General features: G+C 41.7%; 1 protein-coding gene across 4 annotated transcripts in view; it reads left to right on the forward strand.

The window, feature by feature from the left end:
- PCSK5 (proprotein convertase subtilisin/kexin type 5) overlaps nt 1-12,264 on the forward strand; it is a 244,994-nt gene that overhangs the window by 209,383 nt on the left and 23,347 nt on the right. For all 4 annotated transcript variants that reach the window (XM_077935976.1, XM_077935978.1, XM_077935977.1 and 1 more), the window contains one exon: nt 11,884-11,926. In XM_077935976.1, the coding sequence (XP_077792102.1) occupies nt 11,884-11,926 (43 nt within the window). The remainder of the gene's footprint in view (nt 1-11,883; nt 11,927-12,264) is intronic.

Genomic DNA, 12,264 nt, shown 5'->3' on the forward strand with positions numbered 1-12,264 from the left:
GTACTGCAGGGTCGAAGTTCGAGGTGGCCTTGGTCCGGGTTGCCCATTAACCAGCACAGGCTCCTCAAGTGCATCAAATACTCTTCTAAGAGGGGCTACTACGTGACCTTTTTCTTCACTTTGCTCTAGGGGCCTCAAATCATAGGGGATGGTATTTGTCCCAAGGCGTTCTTTTAGCAGCTTAATACGCCTGGCTGTATTGCTTGCTGACCGATCAAGGTCTCCCTGTAACTTCTGTAATAATTCTCTAGGACTTGGATGTACAGGGGTTTGGGGTAGGCAATCAGTTGTTCCACTAAAAGAGACTGTAGATGGAGTTCTACTGGGACTCACAGATGGAATAACCACTTCTGCTTGGGCTTCATTATAGGACTCCAATGCCTCCTGAAGATATTTATCATAATCTATCAAGGAGTCAAGTTCTGTGTCTCTACCCCCATTATTCGTTCCACTTTCTTGCCTTGGGGTTACAACTGGTGGAGGGTTTGGATTAGGCTCCCTTCGATGTGGAGCATAGGGTGGAGGTGGAAGCACCTCTTCCTCTGGTCCCTCAAAAATGGGTTTGAGTTTATTTGGCAAGATTCCTTTCCTAGCTTCGGCTTTTACAGCCAATAATTTGCATCGTTGGACTTTGCATTCCCTTATCCATGGAGGATTTTTATTTAATGTGCTCAGCCAGGAATCTATATATGAAAATTGTTCTGGGCACCCTCCAGTTTCTTTGGTGATGTTAGACCAAAGTTTGCTTACTAAATTTATATCAAAAGTTCCCTGAGATGGCCATCCAGTATTTTGTTTTGGCCATTCTAGTTCACATAACGTTCTCAAGCGCTCTGGCGTCATTTTGACTCCATATGCCCCTGAGAAGGCTTTCTTAAAATTATTTAACATACATTCAAGAGGTGTATTTCCCCCCTTTGAACCCCCAACTCCCATTGTATGGCCCTGTGAAGTATCCACTCAGTCACTCACACACACGCTTCGTGGGTTTCCTTGCCCAGATGGAGTCGCCTCACTGGGAACCGAAGTACTACCCACTCCACACTCAGGTCAGCTACAGATTGCTCTGTACTTTCTCACACATACAATGCGCAAGATACTTCACCACACTCTACCTCCCATTCTTCCCTTTTCCCCCACCAGACCACCATCTGATATACCCAACCACCTAGCGTACTCAGTTCCCACTTACTGAGACGCAGAAGTTTGATCAAGACTTCTCTTCCTCCCAATTAATTGGAGGGCCAAAAATCCCTTTGTGCACTTACCCTTGGTTGGTTCCGTTTCCCCCCGGTCCGTCGCCGCCAGTGAGCAGGGTATCAGACAGACGAGACTTCTGCGTTCCCCCTGGAAAAATTTACCAGTGCGCGCTGGGAAGCAGTTTAGAGATCCTCTCTCTTGTACCCTGCTCAGTAGAGCGAAGGGGCTGCGTTCCAGCAGACCACTTATCCGAGTCACAGGAGCACCATAAAATGTAGCACCCTGCTTGTGGTTAACGCTTAGCTGGAATGAAATATTCAACGCAGCAATAGAGAAATTAAAATAATAATTTATTTGTCAGACAAATAAATGAGAGGCACAGTGGTATATGGTTACCAAGCTCTGGCCTGGCCTCCTGCCATTATGGCCAGCACTTATATTCCCTTAATCCAGCCCCCTTTGCTCCTCCTGTGGCTGCATCTGTACAATCAGCCTGGTTGAAATTCCTATTGGCTGCCTGCTATATCCAATCACAAAAGATACACCCATTTCCTTCTATCCTTATAAGGGAGACAAAGAGCTATATATTGTTACATCTATAAATGACAAATAAGTAATAATATATCTTACATGGAATCTTAATTACCAGCTCACCTCTTGCCCTCTTTGCCCTATTGCCTTCTAAAACAAATGGTTAATCTTAAATTTTTATCTTAAACATATGTCAAGGATCTTGAGTTTCACATCAACATTGAAAGATCTCCTTCATTTGAAGGTTTCTAAACAAATGTCTGGCAACTATATATCAGGAGTGCTCGATGGCGTCTCCTTGTCTGGCAGGGGGGCTAGGCTGGTGGCTGACTTAATTTCAGGATAAATACAACTCTTACAACTATATGAAATAAGAATCTAGCATTTCTTAAATCCTTTGCATAATTACATTTAAGCCAATATATTTAAGCTAATATATTTCATACATTATCATAGGTAACCTTTTAAAAGAATAAAGCTTCTCAAAGTAGAAAGGAAGGAACTCAGTAAAAAACAGCTTTTAAAAGAAACCTCTTCAGTTCACACCTCCCCCTTTCACCCTCCTTTCCAGCCTCAAAATAAAATAGGAAGAAGCTTCTTCTTCCCCAGCCAAGCCAGTTGCCTTTCCCAACATTTATTGCTCTTTTTAACTCTCTCAGTTTAAGAAAGAAACTGCTTTTAGAAGATTTCCTAAAAATGCTCTCTTTTTCTGTCAGCTAGATGTTTTTTTTCCCATTTGCCTCTGGCCTTAGAAAATACAGCTCAAGGTTTAAGAGAGGCCCATGGTATCATTTTACTATTTGCCCATTCCTAATTATGTTTATCTCTGCTTTTTTATCTTCTGTAACATGTAAGGTCAATATCCTCGCTCTTAGTCTGTAATTCCAGCTTTTACGACTTTAAGAATTGTTTTCTGCTATAAATCAAGGGGGGCCCCTTGTCTTAGGAGAATGGCCAAGGTTTTCTAAGCAGCTGGTCTCCTGCCTGGCATGAAACATTTGTGAATTCAAGCCCATTTTAGACTTTATGAACCTGATCAAGATATAAGCCAATATAAGTCTTGATTAAAAATGCAGTCTATATTCAGATGCCACAGTGATGGAAGAGAGTCTCTGAGTTTCTGGGGTCTACTAGCTCTTTCATTTCTGACCAGTAATTTTGCACAAAATGTGTGGACAGCTATAGAATCATTTCCCCAAATTACCACAGTTTGCATTGGCCCCAAAACTGCTGTTTCATCACATGGTGAAGGCTGGTTCATACACACATGCCTTCTGCTCAATGACTGCAGCATCAAGTGTTTCTGGGCAGTGATCACAAATCAGACCCCATAGACTTTTATTATCATTGAACATCACCTCATACACAGTGCTTTTAGTTGGTAGTCAGTTTATGCTAACAAATCAAAGCAGGTGACACAAAAAGAAAAAGGTTTTTGTGCTTGTGTGAACTTGTCTAGAGTCTGATAGTTCAGGGAACTAACTCACCTTCCCCACTTCTGGAACATTCCTCCTTTGGATTTTAGGTCATAAATCGTTTGGTAGGATTATTGTCTATTAGGCAACTCTGTTCCTCTATGAGCTATGTTTAGTTCCCAAACTCAGCGTATTTCTGGGTCAGGAGCCTATAGGGAATCCTTGAAATCTGAAACTGTGGTGGGCTGCTACAGGTGATGCTACTGATGCCTAGCACAGTTTTCTCAAGGAGTGGACTGGGACCCTTCAGTGGGCCTTGGGCCGCCCTCAGGTGGCGTCTCAGTGCTCATTATTATTTACATCTTATTCTATATAAACTGGGAAAAGAAAGAAAGGGTATAAGAGAGGAGGAACATGTTACTATAAAGGGATCAGGGAGAAGGGATGAAAGAAACTGATTTGCGGGGGGGGCACACATGGATGAATGGGACGCGGGTGGCGCTGTGGGTTAAACCACAGAGCCTAGAACTTGCCGATCAGAAGGTCGGCGGTTCGAATCCCCGGGATGGAGTGAGCTCCTGTTGCTCGGACCCTGCTCCTGCCAACCTAGCAGTTCGAAAGCACGTCAAAGTGCAAGTAGATAAATAGGTACCACTGTGGCAGGAAGGTCAATGGCATTTCCATGCACTGTTCTGGTTCACCAGAAGCAGCTTAGTCATGCTGGCCACATGACCCAGAAGCTGTACGCCAGCTCCCTCGGCCAGTAAAGCGAGATCCCATAGTCAGCCACAACTGGACCTAATGGTCAGGGGTCTCTTTACCTTTTTTTTTTTTACACACGGATAAAGGGATTAGTTGAGTGTGCAACAGAATGTGAGTAGAAATTAGTAGAGATGGGTAAAAATACTTTGAGGGGCATGGGGGCAGGTAGGAAAGGGAAAAATATAAAAGAAAAAACATTCTCTGCTTAAAGCCTGTGGTTCATCAAATTCTGACTTAACTGGTTAGGCTGAGTGATGATACTTCCAGAGCAAATGTATGCCCATAGCTTGATGAAAGCTGAGCTATGGAACTCCTTGCCACAGTGGCAATACTGTAGCAAAGAAATTAACAATCTCCAAAGATGGATTGGAGATCAGTAAAAAAAATATGTCAATAGTTACTAGCTGCTATTATGCCAAACGCTGCCTCCCTCTGCCACCATTTTGTGACTGTTTTTTCTCCTGCACTATCGTTTTTTGTGAGTGGTAGGCCTCAGTAATTCTCAGTTGTCATTATGTGAGCCCTGGGGGGTAAAAGGTTTTAGAACCTCTGATATATAGGATACCTCTGATTCCAGAGGCTTCTAAAGAGTGAAATGGGATTTCGTTATGGGTATGTTACAGTCTAATAAAAATTGTTCCTGGACTACAGTATGTCAACCTTCATACGACAGCAGCAGGAGAAGCTATATGTTGTTGGGCTGTAATGGAGGAAACCTGTTTATGCCATCTCTTTATTCCTTTCCTTCCAACTTCTGGATGAAAATTAGAACAGGAATCTGAGCCTGCTTATATTTTTACTTAGGGCCAAGTTGTCATGACATGGGGAGGGAACCCCTAACTAAGTACCACAAGCTCAGTCCAAATCCCACCCCCCACCTCAGTGCAGCTGCTTTTAATCAAAGACATCAGGATATCTGATCACGGATATTCCATGTCATGTCTAATTTATCCTTTAGTTATTGTTTTTCCTATAACTTTGAAAACTCTGAAGTATATTATAATACTGTTGTTTTTTAAAAAAAAACTTTAAAATTCCATTATAGGTCCAATTTTCCTGTGATGTTTAAGCTTATTAATGCCAAAAATAAACCATGAGTTAAAAGAAATGTTCATTTTATGCTTGATGTTTTGTGCTGATATTGGCAGTCACCATCCAAATACCATCTGAAGAGATGGACAGACTACATTGACAAACTCAGATGGAGAGTTAGAAAGATGTAGTTCTTGGTCCCTTATAATACTCTTGGTGGTTTGCTGTGCTATACGGTACATAATTAGAAGTTCAAAGACGTTTCATTTTGCTAGTTTTATTACTTTTGTGCTTACAAAGCCTGGCAGGAATATGTTGGGAGGATCTATGACCTTGGGAATGAATGGGAGCAGGGCGACCCCGAGAAAACACATTTTCAAACTGCTAGAGTTACAAGCAGAGTTTGTTTTGTTTTGTTTTTTTAAAAACCCCAATTAGTATCACACAGAGACAGTTCCAAATGTAGATAAGCTTAGACAACTTCAAGCAGGGTTGCAAACTCCTGAAAGCCAATATTTTGGTATCTGGGAAAACCCACCCCAGGATAAAGGCCAACAGGAGGAAGCTGTGATGCCTTAGTCATGGAATTGAAAAGCTGAACGGGACCCCGAGAGTCATCTAGTCCAACCCCCTGCCAACTTCCTGTGCTCTTACTCAAACATTTGTTTGCTAAACTGTCAGCTTGGTACTTGCAAAATGCAGGTACAGTTTTTGCACTGTAAAAGGGTCTGATGCAGACTGCACTCTGGGCAGAAACAGGTTTGTTTCTTTTCTCAGAAGTCATTTCCACAGCCAGTGAAAATGTGGTGTCAGGGAAAGGGGTTGCCTACAACCTGAACCTCTGAATATCCTTCTGTGAGGCTTTTTCCGGAGAGTTGTACATATGAAGCTTTCCTGTTCCCACCTTCAGACGAATATGTGGAATAGAAGAGGTACAATGAGTGTAAAACTATGTAAAAAAAACCAGAAACCCACTCTTCCACCCAATCTCTGCATGTAGATATGCTGTTTGATGAGGGCTTGGGACAGTTGTAGGACTTGTGGGAGAATCCAAAGTGTAGGGGTCCAAGATTATGGGGCATTGAAGACCTGTTGCTATTTTTGCAGCAGATCCCTGTCTCCAGTGTCCTAGGGCCACCCAATCAACATGAAAGGGAAGCTCTTTAGCCACTGAGAAGTCTTCTCATTCTTTGTGCCGATGGGAGCCAATCCGAGTGAAAAGAGGTGAGTCAGTCACTGGTGATTGGCTCCTAGGGTCGCTCTTGATAAAGGACATCAGAAGAACAGTGAGGAGTAGCTGCTCTGTTTGCTCTAAAGCTAACCTTTAAGGATAGGGCTGCCATACGTCTGGAATTTCCTGGACATAGTTGGGATTTGCCTGTCAAAAATGGTGTCTGGGCAGAATTTTTAGAAAAAATAGGTTAAAAACTTTTGAGATTTTCCAAAAATCCTAATCCTAACCCTTCAACAACTTTGCGAAAAGAAAAGCTCAATAACTCTTGCGTTGGAACTACAAGTAAACACAACTTAAATGACTCTGAGTATTGCCATACTCCAAATCATTTGCCCATGATAGAAGATAGTAGATCTAGCTAGCTGAAAGGCAACACATGGAGACCTCCATTGATCATTGAAGTGCATCCCTAATTAGTATTATTGCCTACAATTATATTCTTATATAATCTTAAAGAAGGGGTGTGACTGGGAGGGAGTATGGCTGTGGCTATCATGAAGGCACCCTGCAGTTCTAAATTTATATTCATACTACTAGTGGCATGGCAGAATTCCTAGGTGCACTCAATACTCCTTGCTTCAAACCATTTATCTGGATCACCTTGTTAGCATTCTCCCACTCTAGGGCCTTACTGGGGTAAAAGAGCACCAACATTTTATAGCACTTGTTTTAGCATGTGGTGACTGATCTTCTCACTGTGTCCTTTTTAACCTATCCTTGTCTTTAGATGGCATGCTGAGTATCCAGTTGCGAAACTTCCCAATCTCTCCTCTCTGTCTTTCTGAGAAGCTCATGCAGGCACAAATAAAACCTTTCCTTAAAACCATCTTTTAAATTTAAATTGTATTTAGTGCAGGCATATTTGCAAGCGAGATGTAATAACTTGAAAAGGGTTCTGCAGATTCCATTTCGTGTGCATCCTATACAGAGATAGGAAAGAAAGAGCAAGACAAGGATGACTTTGGAATATTGAAAGAAGTCAATGATGCATCTAAAGGACACAACTGTCACATTTATGAGTTGATGGCTGGAACTATGGCAGTTACATTTTTCACTAGGAGAAAGTATTTTGGTTTCTGTTGGAAAGAAAGCCCCCCCCCACACACACAAAAAGACACTGTATCTCAAAATCATGCCTGATGATGAATAGCTACAATACCTAGCAAGACGGAGAGCTTGGCCTTATCTATTGACCTAGCAGATAAAATTAAGGGTGTTGTCTCTTGTGTCATAACCAGTTTGTCACAAGATCATAAAGCCTAGACTCTTGAATTTCTCATCTGCATTCTATTCTACATCAGTAAGATGCACAGACATAAGAGTCTCAAAGTTACATTGAACCTCACATGTAAAAACTTCCAAAAAGATAGGAAAACTCATGTGTTATAGAACCCCCCCCCCTTTAGCTGAAAACTATCCTTATTATAAGTCCTTCCCCAAACAGAGCCTAAGATTTGTATAGCTGCTAGGCTTTCTCTTGAGCAGCAAAATACTTCCTGTTCTACTTCATTTGAGAGCTTCATATGAGTTGGAATTCTAAAAACTTGACTGCTGATTTTCTCATGAGCAGCACTTTGCAAATACCATCGGAGATTTTGAAGTCAGCTGCACCAAGTCAAAGATCCATGTAATCCTGCACTGAGCATCCAAAGCTCTTTTAACCATACTTTCCTGATTAAATGAAACCGGAAGCCATAACTTCCTGCTTTGTTTGCCATGGGCCTGCACATCTTCAGCCAAGATATGATCGAAACTCTTCGCTTCTGACTAACAGCGGCCTGAGGCCCACAGTCCCTTGTTGTCAGCTGAATTTAAGCATGAGGAACTGAGATTGACAGATTCATCCATCCCTATCCAAACCTAAACCAACCTTTCCCAACCTCGGGCCCCCATACATTGGATTACATCTCTCAAGATCCCTCACCACTGACCCTGCTTATGAGGGATGATGGGAGTTGTAGTCCAACAAGATTGGGAAAGATGGCTCTAGAGTCTAGATGACTTCGCCCTGCAGTTTTGTGTTGGTGTTGAACAGCATGGGGGACAGAATGGACGCCCGAAGCACCTTATAAACCAAATGAGCCCCTGTAGTACCGCCTTCTGAGACTGATTCTCTAAGAAGGACTGGAGTCAACATAATGACATGTTTCCTAAACCCAACTCAGCTGTTAACTGTTCAAAGCAGTAATCAATTTTGCACCTTTGAAGAAAATGCCACAACAGTATAAATGAAATTATATCATCATTGTGCATAGTTATTTTGCTTATTAAATTAGAAGGGGGGAAGAAAAGCTTGTTGCTCTAGAAAGCAGATTACCCTCCATTTTTCTGATTTCAATGGAAATTTAAATTGATGCTGTATGTATATATGAATTGTTTTGCAAACTTCTGCAATCAAAACAGTATGTGATAGGTTGGGAGCTTCATTGCAGGTTGTCTTCTAGGTTGAAAAGGCATTGGGTATTTTTAGTACACACACCCTTTTCTCACTATATTAAAGTATAGTTAAATGTCAAAGCATAAGCCTTGTTATACGAAGTAAGGTCTCTTTCCTGCTGCATGCATAGGACTGGGGTGCACAGATAGGGAGGTGAGTCTGAATTTGAGTGGAAGGATACTGTTGAACTGAAATTAGCCTGGTATGCCTAAAGCATCGCCTGTAGTCCTACAGTAGTTTGTTGTTTATAGATGCCAACATAGTTGATTTCCCCCAACATTGAGTGCAGCACACTGACAGCTACCTCGGGTAATTTCTTGTTTTCGTTTACAAACTTTAAAGCAGTCACAGTTCTAAACAATTGCTTTTGGCAAGAGAGCTGGTTTTCTCTCAAAAAAGACATTCAGTATACTTGGAAAGATGATATAGTAAAATAGGTTCATGATTGAATTCTGAATACAATACGTTAGAATTATGGGAGATCCACAGGGACCATGTGAGTCCTGATTGGATAAGAGAAGGTGATGCCTTTCTGAGTTTGTTCTCCCCAAGAGTCATTGCTCTTTAATCATTTTAACTTTAAGAATAAATAATCATAATAAATTAATTATACCCCGCCCATCTGACTGGGTTTCCCCAGCCACTCTGGGCAGCTCCCAACAGAATAAAACATAAAATATTAAAAACTTCCCTAAACAGGGCTGCCTTCAGATGTCTTCTAAATCTTCAACTGCCTGACCTTAAGGTAGTGAAATATCTAACACATCTGGCATAAGGTTTAGGGAATACAAAATGTATTGTCACAGCAAATTCATGAACTCAGAGTGGTGCCTGACTTTGGCAGCAGTCTTAATGCCTATTTACCTGGGAGTAGATGTGCCAACTTGAATAAAATATGGGGGGGGGGGCAAGTATTATGCCCTGCATAATTGATCACATGACGTGGTGCATGGACACCATTTGAACGCCAATGCCCATCAACTTGGGGGGTGGCTCCCTCAAATATATTTGTTTGGGGGTGAAGCCCCTGGGGGTTGGCTCCTTTGCCTGGGAGTAAGCCCCAGTGAACTCAGCTGAGATTTATTTCTGAGAAGACATGCAGAAGATTGTTCTCTTTCACACATGCTCAAATTCCTGCACAGTCATCAACTCATTTAGTATAAATTAAGCCCCAATCTACAAAACTGAACTATGGCATCCAATTCTTTTCCTTATTATGAGGCTGAATCATAAAACAACTGAAGCAAGGCCCATATTTAAGAGGGAGAGAAATAATTAGTCCTGTTTTTTAAAAGACCCTTTGATTTCCAATTCCAAAAATATTTCTATAAGTGCTTATTTAAAACTGGCCTTTGGTTAGCAATAACGATGAATTTTGTGTTGGGGATGGCACAATGTAAAGACATGTGTTTTACTGTTGGTTATGTATAAATTTGGTGGCATAATTTATTTTATGTTGTACCTCATCCTTGTATCAGCACTGATGAAGAATGGGCTATAAATATTTCCTAAAAATAATAATAAATAGTTCGTTAAAAGTGGGCTACAGTATTGATGTCAGTAGCTGGATTTTTTAAAAAAACCAGGAATACTGAAAACCAGCAGTCTTTCTTGAGAGACTTGCTCTTCTAGAGGGACTAGACAGCCATCACTTAGATGGGCCAGTGCTTTTTTTAATAGAAAAATGGTGTTGGTACTCACAATGACCTTGCTTTTCACAATCCCCCCTTTAGCTTCAGTTGCCTGCTTGCTCTCCAAACCCTCCATTTACCTTACTGGAAGACTGGGAGGGGGGTAGTGTTGGTACTGTGTATCGTTGAGTACCGTCAGAAAAATACCGTTGGATGTGACCTTCCAGATGCTTCTGGTCTCCATCTCCCATCAGTCCCAACCAACATGGTCAATCACAAGCATCTGGTGGGGCAAATGAAGTTGTGCTGTTCTCCTGGCTCCTGAGCGCTGCTTACGCTTCCTGGGAGGAAGAGAGGGAGCTCCCCATTGACCTCCAAGGTGTTTGTTTGGAAGCCCACCTGTGCTGGCCCTCTGTCTGCTACTGTGGCTGGTGGTATGGTTTGCTGTGAGTTGTATTCCAGCAACATCTGGAGGATCCAAGGACATCTCTGACTTAGAGGGGGACTATCTTCTAGGTCAGTATGTATTATAGGATTGCAGCCTGAAACCAACTGTCAAGAAACGTCAACTATATAAGCAATCTCATTATGTGAAGATCACTCTGTGCAAGCAATTATACTTCCAGTGGGAGCTGCTTCAAAAAGGAGAGGGCTGCCCTATCTGCCACCAGTGCAAGTGTTAGGCATTGTTTGGGGAGGGGAAAGTGGAAATAGGTATCTATTAGATGATTCCTGTGATATCAAAAGGCGGCACACCAAAAGTCTGTCCCCAGCCTACCAATGTAATTTTGATAATCTTAGCAATTTAGAAATGTAGTTTTTCTGTTCTCTGGAAAAACTGTTTTTTACAAGAATATATAATCTGCATGTTAAAATCTGCCAGTGCCTGGCGTACTCTGGTCCATGGGGTCACGAAGAGTCGGACACAACTAAACGACTAAACAACAACAACATAATCTGCATTCTTACACCTTTCACCTGCATGAAAATAACTAGTGATTGCCTTCTTTAGCACTGTTCTGCTCAGTGTTCCCATATGTCTTGGACTATTATGTCTTTCGGAACCAGAGTCTTCTTAAGAAATAGGCCTGAGTTTATATTAGTGTGGTGCAGTGACTGGAGTGTTAAACAAGGACTGGAGAGACTCAGGTTAAAATCCCCACTTGCTTATGAAACTCACTGGGTGAACATGATCATGAAACTCGCTATCTTGAAGCCTAACTTACTTCACAGGTTTACTGTGAAGATAAAATGGAATTTACAGTCCCTTGTATGCCACCTTAAGTTCCTCAAAAGAAAGGCAAGATATAAATGTAATGAATAAAGAAGGTAAGTTATACAGTTTGAGGCTAGTCCTTATGAAGTCTTTATGTATCCAGAATTCTAGTGACAGCAAATTTAAGCCAGGCAATAAAAACTTGCTATCAAAGAAAAACTGTATATCAAAGGAGACATTTTTCACCAAAGCTATTTAAATTAGAATGGTCATCATCATCATCAACAACAACGATGTTGATAGCATTCCCTATTTATCTAAGCATTTCTTAATTTCCCACTGTTCGTTTAGCCAATTGAGATTTGGATACATGAGAAACTGGCACAGTATTTTGTTTCCAATGTGTTGTTTGCTTTTAATTCCAGATGACCCAAGAGCCTGCACATCATGCATTCATAATTATTACATGTAAGTTTATTACTCTCTTCCCTCTCTTTCTCTATTTTCTGAAACACAACAGTGTCTTAGATATTTCAGAGCTAAGCAGGGTGGAATATGCTGTTTGAATGGGGGTGGTGATGGTTAATCTACAGCCCTTCAGATGACGCTGAATTACAGCTCCCATCATCAGTGACTATTGGAAATGCTGGCTCAGGCTGATGGGAACAGTAGCTCAGCAACCCCTGGAGAGCCAAAGGTTAGCATTACATAACCCAGTTGTCTTCAAGGGGGAAGGGGCAAACAGTGGGTGTGATGGACAGGCTCCGTTGCTGCACCATCCTGAGCTCTCCCCTTCCCCCTCTTGT

Source organism: Podarcis muralis, chromosome 11 (genome assembly GCF_964188315.1).
Source record: "Podarcis muralis chromosome 11, rPodMur119.hap1.1, whole genome shotgun sequence".
Taxonomy (NCBI): domain Eukaryota; kingdom Metazoa; phylum Chordata; class Lepidosauria; order Squamata; family Lacertidae; genus Podarcis; species Podarcis muralis.